Source organism: Pagrus major, chromosome 4 (genome assembly GCF_040436345.1).
Source record: "Pagrus major chromosome 4, Pma_NU_1.0".
In the NCBI taxonomy this organism is placed as follows: Eukaryota; Metazoa; Chordata; class Actinopteri; order Spariformes; family Sparidae; genus Pagrus; species Pagrus major.
This window is the reverse complement of record NC_133218.1, coordinates 28,884,999-28,909,886: the sequence shown is the minus strand read 5'-3', so window position 1 is coordinate 28,909,886 and position 24,888 is coordinate 28,884,999. Positions and strand designations below refer to the sequence as shown.

Sequence of the window (24,888 nt, the reverse complement as noted above, 5' to 3'; positions counted from 1 at the left end):
GATCTAGCAGATTTAAATATGATTTCATAGAGGGAAGTCTTTTTTCAGGATAGACTTTGGGACCTACCACAAATGTGCAGCTTAGATCGTTGGGATTCAAAAAGCTACCAACGGTGTTTATGCTTGATTGAATTAAAGGGGACAGTTGGGCCTTGGCGGAGGTATGCAGTCTACTCAGTGCCATTCTAGTTTGTCTGCCGTTGTTACATATTATGTATCGCACTCCCTGAAGCAGAAGGAAAGGTTTAAATAGTCGTGTTTATTGTGCATGTTATTTTGAGTCTCTAACAGTGAGAAAAGTCCAGAAACATACCACGGCAAAGATGAGTCTGGCAGCCAGACGGACTGAGTCAGTGGGAATTCTGGGTAGGAGGCTTCGCAGACATTTACACTCTCTCTTATGCCCGGACCATGCTTGTCTCTGCAGGAGAGGGGCATATTTTAACAAACTGACACACACACAAACGTACAAACTTTCATATTTATGCACACAGATTATACCTGGCAGGTGATGTTGCAGTAGCGAGCTGTCTTGCACTGGGAACACCTCAACAGAGTCTCACGTCTGGACAGAAGGAGAGAGGAAAGGATTAGTTTAGTCGGAACAGATTGTCAACTGAGCTCCTGCGAGGACAAATCTGTTATTCCAGCATTCAGTAAAACAAACTGATTCAAAGGCTGATTCACTTTTATCAGAAAAGCTCTCAAGGCCAGAGGTAGAAAAGCATTACAACATTTCTCAAGAAATGAAGGACTCAGTGAGCTGGAATGAGACCAGCACTTAAGTTTTCAGAAATCACTGATGTCAGACTTTCATATCTGTTGCAACATTTCAGCGTCTGAATAAAAACTGTTCACCACACAAAACACTTTGTCGTAGTTAAGCCGCCACGTTATCAAACATATGCACATATCCACTCAAGCATCCTTCACGTTCCTGTCATTGTCTTGACCTTTCCCCATGTAACAACCTTGTCTTATCTTTATCTATTTGCTATATATTAAGCTGACTGTGTCCATCCATTATCTTGGTTTATCTACCTACCCATCGTCTTTCAGACTGTGTAAGAGCAATACATTAGATACACTCTCCTCACTGTCACAGCCTGTTAGTGTCACAGCAGTCGCATGTGTCTGAGCGCCTGTGTGTGTCCACATGTGGTGTTCACGTCTGTTTATGTCTGTTTGTGTGTTTCCTGTCTCATGGGTCTGCTGTGTTTCTCAGAGTGACACCGCTGTCCTCTCCGGTTTGCCATCAGTCTGATAACAAGCTAGCAGCCAATTACAGCCAGTACAGAGGGCATCACCAACACACACACACACACACACACACACACAACAAGATGTGGTCCACAGGAACTCTGTCAGTTTTTTGTGCATAGACCAATATGATCCATACAGATTATATACAAAGGTATTGTGCTTGCATTTTTGTTGGTATTTTTGCGTTTATTGATGGTAGAGGTGGCGGTAGAGACTGATCGATTGTTTGGTCTTTATGGGATCCATAAGTCAAAATATTTAATAATTAAAATGGATCCAAGTGCTGACAAAATAATGAATATAGAAAAGAGATCATAGTAAAGAGCAAAAAGGTGTTGACTGCAACAAGCTAAAAAATAAACAGCTATGCGTTAATACATGTAAAAAGACATTTTTAGTGGCCTTTTATGAACACAATTTCCTAAACCCTGTAGGAGTTCGCTGGCTCCACAAAATGACTCAACAAAAGAGGTGAGTCCATCGTCGAGTCATGGGGTCGTGATGAGTTCAGACCATTCACAATAACAGCAGGACAGAGAAGAATGAATGACGTCAAAGTGTTGAGACACCAGGGATTACAGCTAAAAAGTCTGAAATTACTTAAGAAGAGAGTTTTGTTGAATTTTATGGATATGAACGAGAAAAAAAAGTCATGATGACGCAAGTACCCATGATTTAAAGTACGTTTTAGCCAGTTCTTTAGCCGTTTTCAGCAACAACAAAAAAGAGCTAAAAACCAACAGCACACCACCTGCTGACACAAAACAGAAGACAGGCACAATTAGAGAAGAGCTGTGGAAGATAATTTAACAGCTAAAGAGCTAAATATTTCCCTCAGGAGTTTGGAGAGACCAAAACAGAGCTAAAAGAGAGTGAATATTGGACATAAACCCAACTAATTAATTATAACGGTGCTCTCTACCTGCTGGATGTGTAAATAAGCGACGGTTTGCTAACAGGTTGCTATATGAAGAATCCATTGTTGTGTGTTTTGTTGTCTTTTTCCCTTAGGGAGGGGGAGGGGCATTTATTCAATAAAACAAAAAAAACAAAAAAAAAAAAAAGTTTGCTATTTCAACTTTAAAAGGAGGTGTTCTGTCTCATGGTTTGAGTTTTTGGTTTAGTTATTTCCTGTTTTATTTTGTAAGTTCTCCCCTAATGTGTCATGTTTTGTATGTTTTGTATTTGCATTTTGTAATTAGACCTCAGCTTTGTTGTTAAAACTCGCCTTTTGTCCTTAACCCTGCCTCCTCATGTCTTGCATTTGGATCCCTTCAATAAGCACACACATTTTTCTATGTCATATTTTAATTTAACAGAAATGAAAAAAAACAGGGAAGTGAGAGGGATAACATGCAACCAAGGCAGCTGAAACATCCACAACGTCTGAAATCAAACTGTGGGGACGTTGTGATTACATGGTCTGTGCCTGTGATCACAAGGCGACAGGGACACCCTACAGGAGGTTTTTTTTTTAAGTCTTTAACTTTGAATCTCAGCTCTGTAGCACAACAGATTGTCGGACCATGTGTGCCTGTGCAGCTCATTTTACAATGTATTTCTGGGCTTCAGTGAGGCACATCTGCCAGCTGCTCAGACTCACAACTTCAATTTCATCTTATTAAACATGCTCATATTAAAAGTGTCTGCAGTTTGGATGCACGAGCACTAATGACTTGCAAGCCCAGAATGTTGAGCATCTTGAATTCAATTTTGTGTGTGTGAGTGTGTGTGTGTGTGTCTGTGTGTTAAGGATTGCTCTGCATTACTTGTGCCATTCCAACATCAGAGCATAAATGCAGGGGAGTCAGGGTTAGCAGAGGAGCCCAAGGCTTGTTTGGCATGAGCTCACATACAGTAAGAAGTCACTTATCTGTGTGGTTTGACATATGATGAGAGAGAGGGAGAGAAAATGACAGAATAGTGCTGATTAAACCTGACAATAGATGGTATTATGAGCTTACACACACACAAATGAGGTAATGGAGAACATGTTCAGATGGATGTAAATGCATTAGCTTAGGGCTTATCGCACTGAATATGGGACGTTTGATTAGATTAGACATGCTTATGAGCGATGTAGATGACATTATGAGAAGCTTAAAGGCAAAAGCAGACGTATTGTATGAACACACACAGTGTTGGTTTGACAGAAGGCTGTTGCATGTTAATGTGAGTGACAGAAGTAGAGTGTTTTCTGTGCGTAACCAGACTGGACTGTTGTGTTTGGCGCGACGCTCCCACGAGCTTTGACAAGTTTCCAAAACACACTCCTCCTCCTCACCCTCTTAGCTTCTGTAATTTATAACTTTCCTCTCTGTCCTTCTCCTCTTTTCCTCCCGTACCTCTTCTCACTCCCCCCCTCTTGTTATGCGGCTGTGTCTTATTTGAGATGACCTTTCCAGCTTGAGACCCAGTGCTTAAATTTATAGTCTCACCCTGGGATAGAGGTTCATGAAAACACAGCTATTCTTGTCATGTTGAGACCTACCAGAAACAGGGAAGCCACCCACAGATTTAAGAAACACATGCCTGTGGTGTGAGACACAAAGCAATAGCAACAGATAGGAGCAGGCCAGAACTAAACACAGTCAGGTTCTGTGCAGCTTCAACACATGAACTGAGAACATAACTCAGACGCTAAGAGTTTGGTCACATCACAAGCTGCCAGCCGCAGGAAGTCCATCCATCTTCCATGAACCCAGACAGGAAGGCTGATGCCGACCACGACCCCCTTTTTTTACTTATATATTTGTGCCCTGTAGCTTAACTTTGTGGGAAATGTTGCAGCACAGGAGGCAATCACACGCTGGGAGAGCCTTGTGTAACTTCTCGATCTGTTTAAATATAAATTACATCATGAACAGGGAATTCCAGAGAAATGTAATTATTGTGGGATTTATTTCTATAGTTTATTGTAACTATCTTTAAATATATCAAGTAGTTACAATTCCCAGCAACAGCAATGATGCTTGGCTTTAACATGCCTGAGCAGCACGTCTGTGGGGATCCATCCTGAGATAGTAGATGTAAGTAATCCGAGCTGAACACAACATAAAACAACTCAGAGATGTTACACAGAAAAGACAGAGTGGAGTAATTTCTAACAGACATTAAATGAGGAGGAAAATCAGTTATTCTAATGGCTTACTCTAATGACTGAATGGAGACGCATACCAATGTGTGAAACTAGGGCTGCACAATTAATTGAAATATTATTGAAACTGCAATATGTTCAAATTTTTTTTAATAAAAAAGGTCAAATGTGTGACAAACAGCATAATAATGAAGTGTTGCAGTGCTGCAGAGTATTATGCAGTATTAAAAGGAGTAATATTATTACCTATTACTATTTACCTTTACGTCAATGTTTTATATATGTTCTTGTTATAAATGTAACACCCACAAGAAAACACTGCTCCTTAAACGCCTCATCAGTAGTCTCACTTTTAATTGTGTGACTACAAGACATCACACATTTGTATAATTTCTGCCTAGCTGCTCTGTTACTAATGATGCTGATCACATGTGAGCTGACCAATCAGAGAAGACAGGGTGTTAAAAAAAGAAGTTATTTTGCATATAAATGTCAAAGTAATTATATTTTTGTTATCACCACCAGCGAAGATAGACAGTGAGATTTCTCTGCTTTCTGACTCTCGGTCTGTCAGTCATGAAATAATTCTTAAAAAACAAATTAAATTATTAACTTGGAACAAAAAATCTTAAACTGGCACTTGATGAGTTAAATAACTTTTTTTTCACACTACATTAATTTACTGTACACTTCAATGTAAGCCAGCACACTGCTGAGGCAGACTAAGGTTGCAACGGTATGCAGTTTTCACAGTATGATAATAACCACTAACCATCACAGTTTCACAGTATTATATAATAATTATATTATCAGTTACAATGACCCTTAAAGGAAAGTCTGTGATTGAATGAACATTTTACTAACAGACATGGAACTTGATGAAAACTTGAAATAGACATATTTTTTCACTAACACTAATACAGTGGAATTTAATAAGAAAGATAAGCAAATGTCCACTGTACAATTTTCATACCACGGTATTCCTTAAAACTGGTATACCGTTGCAACCCTAGTAGCGACAGCCATCCAACCAATCAAAACTCCATCTCTGAAATGACTAAGACTACAGCAGTTACCAGTATTTTATAATCGCATTATTTCACATAATTTACAAAAACATTTTGACGGTCAATCTGATGTTATACGCCACGAGATTATTGAAATTAAATAACAGTCAGAGATTTCCAATCCCAGGCAATAGAGGGCAATTTTGCAAATCAACGAGTAGACACTTTTATGGCAATATTGGACTTTTGAATCAATGCAAGCCAGTAGCTTGATTCACCAGGTGTTTTATTCATTAGATTGGCCAATAATCAAATCTCAAATTGAAGGAAATTACATATACTGTGATAAAAGATTACTACTGTCAGAGAAACATAGGGAGAATGTGATACATAGAGAAACCTGAACAATAAGTGAATAGTCCAATACTGTATATGTAGTTACTAAGCCTCAATAATGCACAGTTGCAGCACAGCAACTGTTGTTATGGTGACTGCCTCCAGGCTGATCAGCTCTCAGCAAGTATCCACACACACACACACACACACACACACACACACACACACACACACACACACACACACACACACACACACACACACACACTCATACATATAGTATATACAGTATGACTGTATAGATATCGGTCACATGATTCAAGTATTCCAGCAGGGCTGCAGACCTCATATCTCTGCTGAAAATAATTGAATATTTCCTCTCTGTAAGGGCTGTGCGACACTCATGAAAACAAATATTTTTGCTCGTTGCAGGTGAGAGAACAAGACGGTGTGAACGTGACTCACTCATGTTGACTATTGGTGAAATCTTTCCAATATGCAACCTGATTTCAAGGCCATTTCAAATGTCTAACTATAGCTCCAGAGCAACAACAAAAACACATTTTTTTATAGCAGCACCATGAGGTTCAATAGTTCAGTCCTGTCCTTTCAACTGACTGCTCACTTTTGTATCATCTGGGTCAGGAAGAAACACACACCCACGCAAGTTCTGTACGTTTCACACACATTATTTCTTGATTCAAACACACAGATACGACTCTGCTCTGGCCTCCAGGCAATAACCAACAAGAGTCCAGGAACATACGCTGCTACATACAGGACATACAGTATGATACACACACGCAGTCCAAATATAGATGTGGACAATAACAACAGAGCAAGATGGATCAAAATAAACAGGAAAAGAGAGAAACCAAGAGAAATCAACTTCCTTAGTCTTTGTTACTTCATTAGTATGCAGCAGAACCATACTTTCTTGTTTAATAAGAGTACTCATTTTCATACAGACATTATTATTCCTCCCATGAAGCACATCTGTCTCATCTTCAGTCATGTTTCTCTTATTATGCTCCTCTCTTCGTCCCTTTCTTTCCCTCTCCCTTTTTTCTGTTCCTCTTCTTCCTCTGTCAGATGTTGTGTGAAGTGACGTTCTTCTCGATGGCAGGTCCACGTTTGGACTGCAGGCACAGTAGAAAAACTCATGAATAACATTAGATGGGTTTCATTAGGAAGAGGCAGAAGGCTAGTTAAAAAAAACACATTCTCTCTCTCGTTTTCTCTGCAACCCCTCCTCTTCCTGTCATGCTCTCTTTCTTATTCTGGACTTTTCTCTCTTTTTTCCCGCTAACATAATCATTGGGCCATTCTCTTTTTCATGCCCTCCTTCTGTCGTTCTAATATGAGCAGCAGGGGTGGGATAACAATCAATTCATCGAAATATCTTGATTAAAAACAGTGTCAGACCACCAACCAACAATTTGGATTATCTATGTCTTGTTTAAAAATGCAACAGTTAAACATTTGCTGGATAAATCTGTAAAGGACTGCTTATTTTCTCTTTTATATCACTAGAGTGCCCCTTCAAAACATGCTGTTCCGCACAGTTAATCTGGTAATGTGAAGGTTCACATATCCAGTCTTAAACCCCGCTGCTCACAGACTCATCAGGGCTGCACCGATAATATCAAACCTGTTCGATATTTAAGATTTAAAATCTGAATGGTCACATCAGTAATTTCCAAGCCGGACAACAACCAATGAGAGAGGCATCCCGTAGCAGCTTATGGTGTTGCAAAACAACACATTGTAGCGTTTAGGCTAATGTTAGCAAGCATACTACTGTTGACAGAAACTTCAAATCTCACCCCCAGTTCTCCCTGAACAATAGAAAACCTGCGTTGACCATGTCTTAACACTCACCCAGACTTGTTTAACCTTCTGCTTTTGTTTTTTTCTCACTGCAATGCATTACTTCAGCAAGTTGTTGCTAATCTCCATTTTGTTTACGTCTCCTTCCCCATGAGATCACATGAGAGGGGTAACGTGCAAGCCCAGCTTCATTCTGCAGAGCCATAAAGGCAGAGCACTGAAGCCTGCTGCTGAACAGAGTAGTGTTTTCGGTTTATTCAAAATCTATTCATATTGCACCAAATTCAATATTGCAATTTGTTGGGTTTTCAGTTAGAAACCTTAAAGTAAATCAGATGAACGCTTCTTGAAATATGCAAGGAACAGACAGACAGATCCCTTGCATTATAGATACATTTAAAATGGAATTTCTTTTGAAATAATTTTGATTGGTGGTGGGAAGAAACTAAGCAACATAAACATGTTACCTTGAGACACTTCATAGCCTTTTTTTTTAATTTCACATTTCTGACCTCTATTGACTTAATAATCAACAATTAAAAATTAGAGTAACTCTCAGTTGCAGCTATAACTACGATTAGCCAATTCTTACAGTAGGTTGCAAAATGTCAAACATGCAGTCGTCATCAACTTCTGAAAAGTAGATATTTTTAAAGTTAAAAGTCATGCACAAGGACATAGACGATGTGACAGAAATGAGAGGAGAAAGGAAACCTGGAGTAAACACAAAAACAGGAAAAGAAGAAAGGACATAAAAACTGTCACCAGGCAGCAGAGGAAGTGACTGAAAGATGCTGGTTTTCCACATTGATATGCAAGAGCATAGATATGTGCACCCTCATGTGTGTATATGTGGTCAATTTTGTGGAGTCTATGCTATCAGACACCTAATTAGGCCTACCTCAGCATGTCTCTGTTGGTGTGTGTGTGTAGAATGGTAATTAATTTCCCGTGAGTATTGGCCATGAGAGAGATTTAGTTCTACAGTCGCATGAGTGTGTGTGTGTGTGTGTGTTTGTGTATGTTAATAATTAGTGGGGTCCTCTTTTCTGGGCTGTCCGGTCGTGCCTGAGTGAATTTTCTAATTTCCAGGATGAGTGGCCAACACAGCATGGTACGACTCACTCCCATATGACAGGTAATGTTGTACAAGTATATGTCTGTAAAGTAAATTACTGATAAACATTAACATAAATCAACTGTAGCTTTCCTGATGCCTTTATAATGGTTGAATAATACTAGAAAAATATGCTTTTCACAGGTTATACAGAAACCTGTGCCTGGTGCTTAAGCCACTTCACGTTTCTGTTGATTGTGAAGCAGGTCCTTCTAAAAACAGCTTGACAGAAAGCCAATTCCTGCACAGACTCTCTCTTTGCCAACTCTGCCACTGCCATGAATTACAAAGTCAATGTGAGAGAATGTAAGAATGGGTATTCAACACATGATCAACACTTCCTGAAGGGACACTACTGCCATCTAGTGTTGCATCTATGCTACGATGTTGGAGCCTCCACGCAACTGAGCCACTCAGTACGCTGCCGGCATCCACAGCTACAGCAACACATCAACACTTCAGTTTAGTGTAGATTGGTGACTGGCATGTAAAGCACTGCTGCCAGCATGTGTGTGTGTGTGTGTGTGTGGTTGTCTGTGTGTGTTGCATCCATGTATGTGTGAGAGAGAAAGAGACACCAGCTGTGTTGCATCCACAGCCATCCTTGAACCCCTTGCTGAGTTCTTAATGGTTGTTTAGTGGATGATTCATTGACACCTGAGGGGACTCACATGGGACGAGTCTCCTCATGGCTTTATTATCGTGATGATTGGAGTACACGTGCATACACACAATATATGGCCTTGGGGGAACATCTACCCTTGAAAAGAAAAGTACATTTTGCTTTTTGTTCTGTCTAAAGCCCTTTTCAGAAAGCATTAGTGTCTCCAGTGCAGGTTAGGTCATTTCTTTAGTAATGAGCTTTATTTGTAGTGCTCTTTTAAGATATAATGTGTAGAAATTCTGGATTAAAATGTCTTAAAATGACTAGACCTTTGTTACATATTTTGTTGAGTTGTGTGCTTATGAACAAGCGTTCTCAAGGTAACGGTGCCTTTCATTTGTTGAGTCACATCAGATAGATTTTCATCAGCAAAGGTGCTCATGAAATAGTCACCACCACTGAAGCCAGTTTGACCATTCACATTACTCAAAGTCTCTATCTGCCCCAAACAGCCAGATTACTTTATGCACACTCCAGTTTCAGTAAGCAATCAACATCACAGTATGTAAACACCCAACATTGAAAGTCAATTCCGTGGATTGCTGCTGCAGTCGGGTTGATGAACAGGAGTTAAGTTTGTGGGACAAATAAAAGGACTTGATGTGAGTACGTACGGATATGTGTCGTATTTCTTACATGCAGTGTTTCTAACCTGATCACAAGAATTTTTAAAGCTATTCTAAAACATACCAGAACCCGGTGTAAAGAGAATAAACCAGGAGAAATATGAGCAGATGTGGTTTGATCTCAGTTAAAAGCCCGACAGCTGAATTTCAAATCCCCAGAATTTAAATTTGACTTGTGAGTAAAAAGAGAATTACTCGTCTGAGTGGGCTGTAATAAAGGCAAGAGTAACTTTCTTGGTGTCCGGGGATGAAACGCTAGATCTGAAGCAAGGCTGCAGGCACAACCCGACTCCAAGTGAATGTCAAAGAACTTCAGGATTGACATCACAACCAATAATTACATTTTCTGTCATATTGATTTTTAACTGAAGGAATAAACCTCATCCACATTGGTCATGGACAACAACCATTCGAATCTTTCCCGAATGAGCAAATGAGAGAAAGAAATCATATGTTAGTGATTTGACCTCAGAAGTTTGGAAAACTAATCCTGTCCACATAGGGCTTAAGTTATGTTTCATTATTTTGGCTTTTTCGCTTTTTGCCTCTAGGTTTGAGAGAGACATGAACAGTTACAAATAACAGATGCACTGTCTGAGATCAGTGGAATAATGTGAGTCTACAGGGAACAAACACACACAGACAAATACTGGAAATATAGACAGATTAATGGCCGATTATCTAATCCAATATTCAGCATTTCTCCAATCATCTATTTATTTGTCCAATTGATTGAAAAAATATTAAATGAGCAGTAGCCTTTCAAATGTACTTCCCTAAGTACATACTTGAGTCAACTGTTTTTATTTTACTGCAAATGCACATTGGTTCTCAATATTGGTTAACAGTCTTCTCAATTACTAATTATCATATCGGTATCAGCCCTGAAAAAACTATATTGTTCGAAACCTAAATTCTGCAATTGCATAAATTGACTTTCATTAATTATGCAGCACTAAGCCTGACCACCCCAGACAAATGTTCATCCATATGAGGACCAATCACAAGCTAAAAATGATATACACAGATGTTTTGCTTGATGAATACCAAGCTTTACACACACACAGTTTACATTGAATTACTTGGTTGGCAAACGAAACAGCTGTGTGTGTGTGTGTGTGTGTGTGTGTGTGTGTGTGTGTGTGTGTGTGTGTGCGTGCATGCGTGTGTGTTTTCCCCAACACCAATATGTTTTGGGTATCTAACTGCAGGAGGCACAGAAAACTAAAGGGACATGGAGAACAGGAGGGGGAGGAGGAGGAAAGAGAAGCAGATGCAAGCAAAATAATCTACATCAGCAATGAGCCAGGCAGAGAGAGCAGAGCCAGGTGGGACAAAAAAAAATGTGTCTGAATGATGAGAGATGAGGAGCTGGTGGAAGAGAAGAAGGGTGAAGTAAAACAGGGCGTACGAAAAGAGAAGGGAAGCAGATGGAAAGAGGGGGGGAAAGGGAGGAAGACAGAGATGTCAGAAGTAGCAGATGGGAGGATAAATCGAGAGGAGGGAACAAGTGAAAGGAGGACGAGGAGGAGGAGAAGGAGGAGAAGGAGGAGGAGGAGGAGGAGTGCTGACTTGCCTTTTGAACTGCTTCCCTCCTCTCATCTGCTCCCACTCCTCCTTCTGTAGGCTCAACTAACTGCCTCCAAAGTAGCAATCTGCATGCCTCACACACCACTGCACCGGCACACACTTTTATCAGTATATGCATGTGCGTGCCTAAGTGTGTGTGTGTGTCTGTAAATTGTGTGAAAAAGAGTGTGCCTGGCTAAGACAGATGAGGTGGATGTTTGACAGAGAGACATACAGTTTGTGCCAAAAGATAAAGACAGAGAGTGAACCAAGAAAAGGATTGTATTCAAACACAATCCACTGTGTGTGTGTGTGTGTGTGTGTGTGTGTGTGTGTGTGTGTTTGATAAAGAAAATATAGAGAAAATATGCGCATTCATTTGACAAGGATTATGTGTGTTAAAAAACAGCGAAGAGCTCTCTAAAGGTGCACTCAGACAAAACTCAAAACAAGTTTTAGATACAAAATCAATGGAAGGGTGGGCATTAAAAGAAAAATGAAATGAGACGAAGACATGTCCATGTAAATTGAAAATGTTTTAAATTAAGCAAAGAGTAAGAGCCGATCCCGGTGTTTTAAGAATCTCCTTCATAAACAGTAGGGCTGTCCCCTCAACATCAATTATATAACAGCAATGGATCTTATAATCGAGAAACTTCCACACTTTTACTACAAAACTAACTGATGAAAACGGAGGATGTGTGATCAAAAGCAATGTTTGACGCATTTCTGTTTGTTGCTCGAGGCTCTATGCTCCAGTGCTAAGCAAAGTCGGCTACTTTTGGACAAGCTGTTGGCACAACCACCTCCGATACTGCCCACTGAGATTGACTTTGAGACGGGCAACCAGTCATTAGCCCAAATAAACAAGCAAAAATCTCTGGGACTGGAAAATTAAGCCAGAGCAATGTGCCAAAAACTGCAGTTCCTCAAATGGCCACTTGAAGCTGGCTCCGAGAGCGAGTCAATCCACATAGACCCCCATAATGTATTCAGCTACACTATCCAATGTAGGCAAAGGGCCAGAAAACCAAATATATTCCTCATAATTGTGGGTAAAGGGTATGGATTTGATTAAAACAATCAGTAATAATGCTGAATATTTACACGTTGCTAGATAGCTACAGCAAACCTCTGTTAAGTCGATACATTGGCTGTTTGTGGCGAATGAACACTGACTGCCTCAACAATTAAGCGGTCGAGTGCACGTTCAGTCTGAATCCTTCTGATGCTGGGCCAATATAATACATCACTGTTTGTTTAACATAACACACTTGGACCCAATTAATCAGTTTTGAGGAAAACAGCTGTGACATAATCTCAGTCTCCAACTTTTTGTTGGGTTAAAATACTGACTACAACACAACATAGCTGTCACATATTTTTAGTGAGTGGCTCAAAAGGCTGTGTCATGATTTGTGTGGTTTGCCTCATCAAATGTTGCCTTGTTTTTACTTTATGTTGTCTTGAACAAGTTCAGCTTCTCTCTAACAGGCGCACAATTCTCGCTGAAATTAGAACAAAACTCTCACGTCAAAGCCTGTCAATATTTTTTATGTTCTTTGGAATAATGAAGATCCCTTGGAAATTGGTTTATCTAACTTTTAATCAAAAGTTTCCCGCTATAAATATGACAGAAAGTTCAAGACGTCTTCATGTCTTGTTTTTGTTGTTTGAGCTGATCGGCGGTGTATTTGGGTGTGTGTGTTTGTGTGTTTGTGTGTGTGGTCCAAAGAGACAGTGAGTGAAAGATTGGTGTCAAATATAAAGACATCTTCTGACAGAGATAATGTTGCCCTGCCCCCGTTGCACACACAAGCACACACCGACACACACACGACCTGACAGAAGAGAGGAACACTTCTTAGTTCTTCTTTGGTCTGTCAAAAAACCAGAGGAAAAACCCATTAAAGTATTATGTGTGTGTGTTGTGTGTGTGTGTGTGTGTGTGTGTGTGTGCGTGTGTGTGTGCGTGTGTGTGTTTGATGTGTTATCTGTCCAACAGAGACTGCGTGTCGCCTCTCTTCTACCTCCATCTTTCTCTGGAACTTCCTCTCTTTCCTGTCAGTTTCAAGGCAAATCTTTGACTGTCAGTCTGAAAAGGATTCAGTCTCCTCCGGCTTGTTTGCAAAAAATTGTTTCCAAACTGCAAGTTAATCAACGACTGTCATCTGAATTGTGGTAAACAACATGCTTGGATAGCAGTTATGCCTGACGATGGATGTTGTTTTCTTCATCACTTGCAGCAGAACAGCTGACCAATCACAACCGGAAAATGACAGAGGCGGGGCTGGAATACAATCCTTCCATCACCATGGATCAAACAAGGGAAATCTGGCTACAGTGTCGGAGACAGGGCCTCGTTCATTCCATAGAAAGCTGCTCAGTGGTGCATGAAGCCAAAAAAGCTTGACTTCCCGAATGCCAAATTACCCAGATCTTCTGTGTTGTGTGGCCCGTAGAACATACGCACCTCTGTTGGTCGAGCCAGCTGACTTTTGCTTTTGCGCCCCGGCTAACTTGAATAGTGACGATTTAATCGTGTGGCTCTTCTACACTTTCCAAAAGTTATTGGACAGAATGGCTCAAATCATGACAGTGAAACGAGTCATTTCACAGTGGTTGTGACACACAAATAAAAGTAGGGAAAGTCTTATTGGGCCCGAGTGCATCACGCTACGTTGTAATGACACAGTTTGGCCACTATGAAAATTGGCTTCTCTTCAGGGGGGCCTGCCCATCACCCTCATTTGATTTACAGCTTATGACATTGTTTTTTTTCTCTCTATCTAGTTCACTCCAGCTGCTTTAATGTGCCGTGTGCAACACGCTTCAGCCATAAATGAAGCTCAAACCTTCAGGTCACTCTCTGCCTCTCGTTGTGTTTTTACAGGAAGGTCATTAGCTGACACCTCAGTGACCACATATCCTGCCGGGCCACAAAACACTTTACGACTATAACATGAAAAACAACTGACATCATCCAACAGGTGGGCAGTACAACAGGATTAACATCATTAGATATGAATATAAAAACATTTATGACACGGAGCTCTAGAGGGATGAGACATCCAACAAAAACAATCTGCTGCTGATCAACTTCAAACGGACTTCAGGGACACACACACACAGGGATCAGTTGTTAATTCTTGCTTTCTAATTAATTAGCAAGTAAAGTAGATGCATTTCAAATAATGATTTAACAGCATTTGTTCCTTTTGAAATGGTGAGGGAATCTACTCTGGAATTATGTTTCTTCTTTCTCTGTCTTTGTTCCTCTATTACCTCTCCTCAACCCCCCTCTACTTTCTGTGAGTCTGAGAACCTCGAATAGTTGTTTGTTTGTTGACCTCTGGCGATTTGAATCCTGCTGAGAAATGTGTGTGTGTGTGTGTGTGTGTGTGTGTGTGTGTGTGTGTGTGTGTGTGTGTGTGTGTGTGTGTGTGTGTGTACTCTCTCAGCGTTTATCACTCATTACTTATATACAGCCTTCTAGGCCTGTAATTAACTTCAGCTTTGATGCCCCCCCACCTGCTCATTTCCTGCACACACACACATGCACACACACACACACACATTCAAACATAAAGTACATGTCTTTGTTGTTCTTGTAATGAGATACAGACACAAAAAAACTGAACACACACTCAAACACACTCACAGATTCAAACACAATCTTCAACACTCAGTCATGCTGCGAGACTAATTGTGTTTTAGTGAAAACAGGAAAACACACTTCACATCTCTGAGACCAATCTCAGCCTTGGGCATGTGTGTGTGTGTGTGTGTGTGTGTGTGTGTGTGTGTGTGTGTGTGTGTGTGTGTGTGTGTGTGTGTGTGTGCATGTGTGTCCAAGTACTATGTTCGGCAGTTGACAACAGTTTTTCTGTGACACCAACGAATCTGTCACTGATATCAAATCAATAAAAGATGTGCCACAGACATTTTAACACTCAGGTTGATGAAAGTCGGCGACAAGCCAAGCAGATGTAGTCATGACATTTATTCAATACATCAAAAACATGATCATACCCTACACAACTTGGCCTCAGTCTTAGTCAACACACACACACAGACACACATACCTGTTTTCACCCCTGAGCATATAAAAACATAATGGAATTCAGTGGAGGCACTGTAATTTATTATTGATTTCTGTTGTTATAACTCTATCTTCCTGTGTGAGAGGGTGAATATGTTTTAGAGATATTGAACAAATGTCAAGTTACAATGTTAAGGCTTGTAGCCAGCAGTCCTAAAAACTGTGTTTGTGTGCCTGTGTTTTTGTGCACATAATCTACCACGGAGATATGTGGACTTAATCATAAAGCAGGATATGAGCCTGCTTTTTCTCCTGTTTTGTAGCAACATTAGACACCTTGTGAAATCATTCTGCCATCTTTTGGTTGTTGTAAAAGACAATTTAGCACAAAGATAAAGGTTAACAATAATGGAGGATCAGAAAACATCTGCCCAAACTGAGGCTGACCAGTTCGACAAGGTTCTAGCTGAACATGTCCATATCATGTTCAGACACGATGTCCGTATGTATTAAGGAGAACCAACACCTACTCGGTGCTTCATTCAGACAGGAATCAAATTAAAAAGGTACATATTGTGGTCATGGAAACACTCCATTAGCTCTATATCGGCCCAATGAAAACTGATGTTTGTTTGTTTGCACCTTAGTTTAGCATGCTAGCCATGCTAGACATCTACATATACAAACATGTTGCCGTTTCATCAATGTGGGAGCTACTTTTGTGTAGATTTAATATCTATATAAAATTACACCGCAAGCCCAAGCAGACATCTGCAGACTGATACGTTTATCTTGCCTCACACTCACAGTCTTAAATGACAAACAGTCTGTGAAAAGTGCAGCTGGAGGAATTAATTCAAATTATGTAAAATAAACAATACTGCCCTGCTGTCACTTCATGTAGCAGCAATCCTCCACATTTACATCCCTGCGGGGTATTTGTTAGCTGTTCTTTAGCCAGACAAAATGACTAAGCTTACATTCACATAGCTACAGTCCTCTGCTGCTGTCCACAACGCAGCTGAGGGTGAAGCATCTGTCTCAGGGGTATTTGGACTGTCGAGGGTAAATAGTTATTAACTTCATTATCAGTGGATCAAGTGGATGTTCTTCAGAGCTACATCAACTGATTACTGGCTGAGTGAGGATGCTGCTTAATCACTACAAACTGCACTTTGATCACAGACATGCTGTTTGCCTTCTGACAGTGATGTTATAGAAACCAAATGCAGAGATCAGTGTTCATGTAGCTATGATGGACCGTATGGGCCTTACAGTTCTGGATACTGTGCTGCCAGCCAAATAAGAGAAGTGTGTTGACAGGTTTGTTTTATATGCACCCAGTACACGATCTGCTTATGTACATCCACTAAGCCCCAACAAAAAATATAGACACATGCAGTAAATATAAACAGAATGAGCCGTCCTCATGCAACATACACAAAGCTGAATCTTTTCACAAAATCAGATTTGCTATTCTGTCCAGAACTGCTGATAACTGATAACTAAGACAACTATAATATCAATTATCTTCATTTCTAACTGATTGATTGTTTAACTGTTGTGTCCGTGTTGAAAGTGACAAATTCACCCGAGGCCAAAGTAACATCTTATGTAAAACCCTTTTCTAAAATGTGTAATATTAACTTGAGAAAACAAGGGATATCTGAGAAGTCGTAACCACCTTATGTATCATATCTTTACTTGATATAACTCAAACCTTTTCAGCACTAGTAAGAGAGGCTCATTTATGCTCAATGTTAGACTCGATACAGATATGGATGGAGCCTTCTATTTGTACTCTGCCTTTTCTGAAACCTTACAGATCAGACCAATGGAGCAGTACCTCCAGTAGTCATGGGGGGCAGTGTAGCAGTGTAGCCAACAACTGAAGCAAAATGCACCCACAGCACAAGAGAAAGTTTTTCAAACATTTTGAGGAGAGGTTATGCAAGTTGGTGAAAGTTTTAAACATCGGTATGATGTCACTTCACCTGGAGACAAACAGTAAATCCGTTTTTCAGTATCCTCACCTTCATCCATCATCTGTAATTTCTTGTTTCTCTCATGTCTCTTCAGATCAGGGTGTGTCTATCTGCAGAAAACCTCCCAACCCTCTACAACTCCGAGCCAGAGTCCAACATGAACACATACTGACAGACTGAGAATCTGTTGATTTTCACTCAAGGCAAGATACGTCATAGTGTAGACCACTGACAGTGTCAGATATTGTACTGCATATATTTTCAGGTCCGAGTCTTTTTTCCAGCGTTCACACAAGGCACACCACACTGCACATGATCACACCGTGCGAGCAACGAAGGGATAATCCTTTCAAATGGAGCAAGAGGAGACATTAAAGAAAGCACAGTTGCTGCTGAACTGATCGTGCTCTCTAATAAATTTTACCTTCATGTGGAAATCAAAAACTGGACATGAGCTACATCTTTATATTCTCCCAGAGGTTATCTGCATTAATTGCTCTCATTCATCATCTTCCATTTGCTACTGAGGCTCATATACATACTGTATATTGCCCACAGTAATTTACCCTTCATTCACCTTGCAGTGCCCGCACCAGAAGCCAGCACATATTCTGTAACTTGTCTCTCTGCTCTACCAGCCTCATTAAGGCCACATACATCTGTCTAGGTTGATGAAGCAGGTTTGGCCGCAGTCTAGAAAGCAGCGCTACAATGCTGCCATCAAGCATCCAGATGGACTAATATCACAAGTTCAGATGAAATAGAGGACAAATCATCATATCAAGGCAGATGAAGGATAAACTGTACATCTCTGCTACATTCATTCATTATTATTATGATGATTATATTTAATATCAAGTCAATATTGTGTAGACCATAAAAAAAACAAGTAAGAAACTGTTTATAGATAAAATAACCAGAAGAGTGTTTCAATCAAACAAAATAAATATCTGACAAGTGAACTTATTTTGTCACAATATCATCAAATAATACAAAGCTTAATACAACCAGAGGTATTTAAGGGATAGCACAGTAGCATGGTATAAATGGCAAAATCTCTTACAGCAGATCAGTTATCTGTTCTGTATGTGAAATGTGCTTCTGGGCCCTCGTTACTAAACGTGTCCATCTCCTCTCTGTGCACAGTTTACTGTTTTCCTGTAGTAAAACACTACATAGTCTCAGGTGTTCTGTCTGGTAATCTAACATACGCAAATTAACAGGTTGGAATATGCACCATATCAGTAGGAGTAACTCACCATACAAATCTGCAGACATTGCAAAAAAATCATCTTACGATACATCATGATATGTGTCAAAAAATACCCCTATGAAGGCAAAGTGCAGGAATATGTATTAATTCACTGTATTACCGTGTCAGTTTCACTGAATTTTACATGAACAGAGATGAAACACTGTTTTAAAAAAGTGCATAGAGTCTGTCTTAGCTCAGTGCCTCTTTATCACACACTGACTGAAACTTGTCCATGTGTGTCCTCATTCTGATGTTAAACAGCCACAAACAGACAAAACAATAAACTAAACCCCTAACCCTTAAGTTTACAGAAGTTTACATCATGAAGGAGTCATGTAGTAGTGACTCTGGCAAGTCAAACTGTCAGGAACATCTGTTCAGAGCGCCTGCATGTTTTATCAAAAATTACAAAATGTGGGCGCCCATGTATTGACAATCATATCTCATGAGGAGGCAGTATGATGTTATGTATTTTGTCCCAACTCCAAACCACAAGATTAGTGGGGAAAAAAACATAGTCTTTAAAACCAGATTTCGACACGGGGCCCATCCTCAAGACAAGGCCTTAAAACCAGGTGATAAAACAGGACCAACCCTGAGGCCTACATCAGCTTATGTTGTGTTTGAATTAATCCCATACACCCAATTGATGTTAAAATTAATCAAATAACCAAACGTGGTGGAATTGGCCTTGCACTCAGCCCTTCTACATACAAATCCCCCAAATAGAGCAGCAATTTTCCACATTAATATTGACAACACTGAGTTTCCCTAACAGCTAGTCTACAGCAACAAGCCTTCCACCCACGTCTCTGCAGAAGAAATCATGTGTAAGCATCATATTTACAAATAGGTTTTTATGAGTGCAACATTTTGACTGCAAACCACTTAGCTTTGACGAGTCACTTTTACCAGTCATTATACCTATGAAACCGTGACAGAGCAATGGTGCCATCTAGTGATCAGTTGAGAAGCTAGCTGCATGTGCTAATGTACATGTAGGAAGCTAGCAATCAAGAAGAACAAACCTCGTAGCTGCACGCAAACACTCACAGTCACCAACGCGAATATACCATCTGCTGTAGGCTATATGAGGAATATAAGGTGTACCTGACACATACAAGCGGGTAAAGAAGGGAGACTAAAAATACCAAATGACTTATGAGAGATAGAAAACATAGCTGTAGCAGGAACACAACTACCGAGCAGCTCTTTAATCCAAAGCGGGACGCTGGTGACCGAGAGGAGCGTCGCCTGTCTCACCGTTTGAAGCAGTGATGGCAGACGTCTCTGGACAGTTTGTTGGACACACAGCACGCCAGCGGCTCGCAGGAGTACACCAGCTCTCCTCTCTTGATCCGAGCTGTCGCCCGCAGACCGTTTCCTTTCCCCGGACTGACAAAACGCTCCAGCTTCGGTGCCATAGTCGGTTTTCTGCCTCCACGTGAACCGGGCTGTGTTTACATCCGTTACGGACGCAGGCGGTGCGTCGTGACGTCACGAGCACGTACACACACACACCCACTGCGTGAACTTTTCTGGTTACGTTCTTTCTTTTACATTTCTTCTTCCGTAAATAGTTTTCATCCCTGATGCAGAATTATTACAGGATTCGTTTCATAATGTTGCTGGGCAAATACCACATGCATTAATCAACATTTTTAATACTTTGTTGTTTTGAATCTTGAATCTGAAACACATGGGTCAGTGTTTTGAATGTACACTCAGTTACCAGATTATTATGTACAACTACACAGCAACAATTGGAAAATGAATTTTTTTTTATCATGAATTTTTTATCATCATCATTATAGATACTATATTATTTTGCAAGTAAGACTCCTCGTCTCTTGTCAGTTTATTATTATTAGAATTATCATTAATATTAATATTATTTCATCAATATTACTATTATTATCATTCTTATTATTATTATTGTTATCATTACTATACTATAGTTATATAGTAGACTGAATATGACTATAATCACCCCAGGCCTTATATATGTGTTTATGTGCATACATGTACGTATGTGTATGTATGCATGTATGTGTATGTGTGTGCATGTGTATATGTATGTACATGTGTGTGTGTGTGTGTGTGTGTGTGTGTGTGTGTGTGTGTGTACATATATATATATGTCTATATGTATTTTTTTCTCTTTTTCTCCCTCTCTCCCCCTCTCTCGCTATCTCTCTCACCTCTTTTCTTCTTTACTTTTCCCACCACTCAGAAGCCATACTCCCAACTGCACACATTAATACATGACACTGCCACTCATACAAATACCCAAACATACTTAAACACATGTATTCTCTACCTAATCACTATAACCACTCCCTCTGGACACTGACCATCATGTTTAACTGTTTGTTATTGTCTGTATTTTCTCACCATCATCGACCATTTTGTCTTCCTCATTGTTGTTTAGTGTCTTTTTTTTGTTTGTTTGTTTGCTTTGGTTGTTCTGTCTGCACTAGTTTGCTTTGTAATCTTTATCACCAATAAAATGATGAGGCATAAATTAATTAAACCAGGGTTAGCACTCAGTGTAGATATATAATGTACATCTCATTATAACTATCTTGAATAAATTTTTTTTTATTAATTTCCCTCGTTTTTGCGTGATGTCTGATTGTTTGGTTTTGTTAATAAAGATGTCTTTTCACCACAAATAACCAAAATTAAATATAACAATTTTGCAATAAAGTAATAATAATCTTGCCCCATGGGCCATATTTGAAATGTGTGATAACCATTAGCAGCTCAGTGCTGATAAAACACTTAACAGTTTAAATCTTTTTTTCTGACAATATATAAATCCCTCACAGATCACAGAAAGCAAACTTCAACGATAAACTCCACATATTCATTCAATAAAAGTATCTCTGTCCATGGTGTCAATGTCCTGCTATTTTTAAATGACATTAGGTCCTGTTTAGAAGTGATAAATACGAACACCTTCTCTCATCCTCAGGTGCTGAGCTGGGAATAATTGCACTATTATGAAGCCTACATGACACAGACAAGCTTTGTGCTTGCCTCTATACGTTTGATTCTCTCTTACTTGAAGGATTTCAATGCAAGATTCAAACATTTTTCATGTTGCAAACCAAAGAAAGTTTTACGGCGGACCAGTGTATCCTCCTAGATCAGGGGTCAGCAACCTTTACTATCAAAACAGCCATTTTTGGCAAAAAATCTGAGTCTTGTAATGAAGGTAACACAGCCTAAAAAGTCTCATTATTAGTCTCTCAAGATTATTAAAAGGCCTAAATGAGCATTTTCACATGTGGCTACTCTACAGTGGGCCATTTATGCTTATTAGGAAATAGGTCTTTGCGTTTCCATTACAATAATACCATGTTTTGGTGCATTTATTAAATGACAGAAGTAGCCGAGCATAAAGAAATGTTTTTACATTTTTGTTAATTTTATTGGGGGGATTCTATAACCAACTAAACACAAAACTGAACACTTGTGAAGTGAAGAAAATGTCCACTGGCATGTGTAGGCCTATTTTGAAAAAGAGTATCAATGCAGACCTATATCCAGGCCTGCTTGAGTCCTCAACCCTCGGGTCTGAGCATAAAATACAATGATGCTGTATCAGCTCAGGGTCATTCAATTGATTAACAAAATCACAACTTGCTAATACAGATGCAATTCTGTTTGTAGACTACGCATTTTTACAACTAGGCCTAGAAAAAATGATAATGTCCAAAAATAACCATGATTCATTTCTATGACGGTTGCCACTGCAGTGGGGCAAAAGGGCTGCAGGTTGATGACCCCTGTCCTAGATCGTTACCAAGGTTTATCGCAATCTGACATTTAAAACATAGACTGGTTTGCAGTTACTGATTGAGCCTCACTATGCAGCTTATAATTGCAACTACACAACACACCACAAGTAATACCGAAACCCAAAACAGCCTCTGAACCCACAGACTTTACTTCAGTAAACAGTACATTTTAATGAAGATGAAATATTTCAATATCAGGTGCCATCCTCCATGGCAAAGAGTAAACTGCTGTTAAGTATGTGACTTACAGAAGATTGAACAAACACTGGGCTTACGTTTTGCTTGATAAATGCATCAGATCTAAATGTAATACAGCTCAGACTCATGAGGTTCATTTTTTAGCAAATGTAAACATGCATCATGTGTCGGAGAAGCCAGACTTATTCTACAATAAAAAGATACATGGAAATGCAATGCAAGACTTTTTAAAAGAGACCATATAAAAGTTTGTGACCATAGCCCTTCTATGTTTGAGACTATTCATTATGTTGTCCACATGTTGCTACAAGAGGGGACTAAATGTATGGCTACATGTCTGAGACAATCACATCCACAGTGTGACTTACAGACAGGCTACTTTAACTCATCTTGCAGCAGTTCATTGTTGAGCTCTCCACTCTGAAACCACGTGAGTTTCAGCTTCAAAATGTCTAAATACCAAGTTTGGCCCATTAACTTCTAACTGTGTGAAAAAGACCATTGGTCAGAATTGTTGCAGAAAAGACAAAATGGAGGCTCACAACAACTTTTTTTCCAACGGCTTTAACAGGAGACATACCAGGAAGGAGGTGTTTTTTAACAAGGAAAAAATAAAAACCTCATCTTCTTATTACAATCTGTAAGAACAAAGTGAAAGAGTTCATTGACCAATTCATAAAACACATCAGGTGCTGATCCACACATCCACAAAAAAATTACAACTTTTCATTCATTCATTTCTATTTGTCCGTTAAAAACCAACTGGGTAAAACAAATGAAGATTTATTCAAAGGTTACAGATGAACCTTTTTAACAATCTGTGTGAGGAAGATCACAATGACAGCAAAAATCCACCAGTCTCAAATCATTTTCAGGAACTGATGAGGGAAAATTAATGAAAATATAACACATATAATGATGGCCCAGATGATGGTATTCAGACATAAAAAAAGAAATTAAAATCTCTGTCGAGGAATGAATGAATGAATTTTAAAAAAATGAAAAACCTGAATGGGATCAACTAAAGAAAACAGATGCATCTCTTTTTTCCTTAACCACCTACACTTGACATCCTTCTCATTATAAATAATTAAAAACATCCAGAAGATTAAATAAGAGGTTTTCTGAATGATAGTCATCTGAACCAGCCAGACGACATGTGCAAATAAAAACAATAATCATTCTACTATTTGTTACGTCCTGGGAAAACCTCATATCTCAAACAAATGATCAGTTTTTGTGAGAGACACGTCATGAAAAAAAGATAATACAGCCTTATGTTGCTATGAATGCATAGGTAAGACACAAAAATGTCTCCTTTTTTTAATAGATTTGTTCTTTTCTTTACATCCTGACAATTGAGACCTTTATGAGATATGTGGTTTTTCTAGGTCTTCTTCTATGGCATCCACTACTACAGCAAATGAAAGGAAAAATATTTAACAGGACAACAAACACTGCATTATGTTGAAATGAGAGATAAAATCTATGAAGGCAGTGAGATTAAGCAGTAAAATTACCCCAGTAAGACTTAGACCTGCCTTAAAATTATTAAGAAATAAGAGTTAAAGCACTGGTGTGACAATGAAGGCTTGGTTTCAAGTTTAAGCCTTTTACATTAGACAAAATGTTTTACAACAATGGAAAATGTTAAGTAGATTACTCTTTAAGAAGGCAGAAATTATTAAGTTGGAAAAAAATTTAAAAGGCAATGGAAACATTAACAATCGCACATTGAGGATGATGGCCAGAATAAGAACAGCAAACACACAGGCAGGCAGAGCTGGACTGACACAGAGCTTCAAATGATCTCATCAACAGTGAGGCCTGTATTGATAAAGTACACTGAGTAATTATTGTTTAAGCATTAATTGTAAAATTCTCATTTATCAGTTTCTCTGACTGAGATGTTCCAAACCTTGCTGGACCAGCTTAATTGTGGGGTATTCTCTGTTCTCTGAGTTATCTGTACATAAATAATGTTTACTGGCTGTACTGAACCTCAAACTGTCCCAGATGGCTGTTCCATTGATGTGAGAGTGGTTGTGTGAATGCTGAGCATAGAAATATTGTGGGGCACTTTGGTTAGGAAG

General features: G+C 39.4%; 1 protein-coding gene across 2 annotated transcripts in view; it reads right to left on the bottom strand.

Moving 5' to 3' along the window:
- Positions 1-20,249, bottom strand: part of smyd3 (SET and MYND domain containing 3) — an 83,504-nt gene extending 63,255 nt beyond the window's left edge. For both annotated transcript variants that reach the window (XM_073464500.1, XM_073464501.1), the window contains exons 1-3: positions 20,055-20,249; positions 502-565; positions 314-421 (exon numbers count right to left, since the gene is read on the bottom strand). In XM_073464500.1, coding sequence (XP_073320601.1) covers positions 314-421; positions 502-565; positions 20,055-20,215 — 333 coding nt within the window. In that variant the 5' untranslated portion in view covers positions 20,216-20,249. The remainder of the gene's footprint in view (positions 1-313; positions 422-501; positions 566-20,054) is intronic.
- Between the last annotated feature and the right edge of the window lie 4,639 nt (positions 20,250-24,888).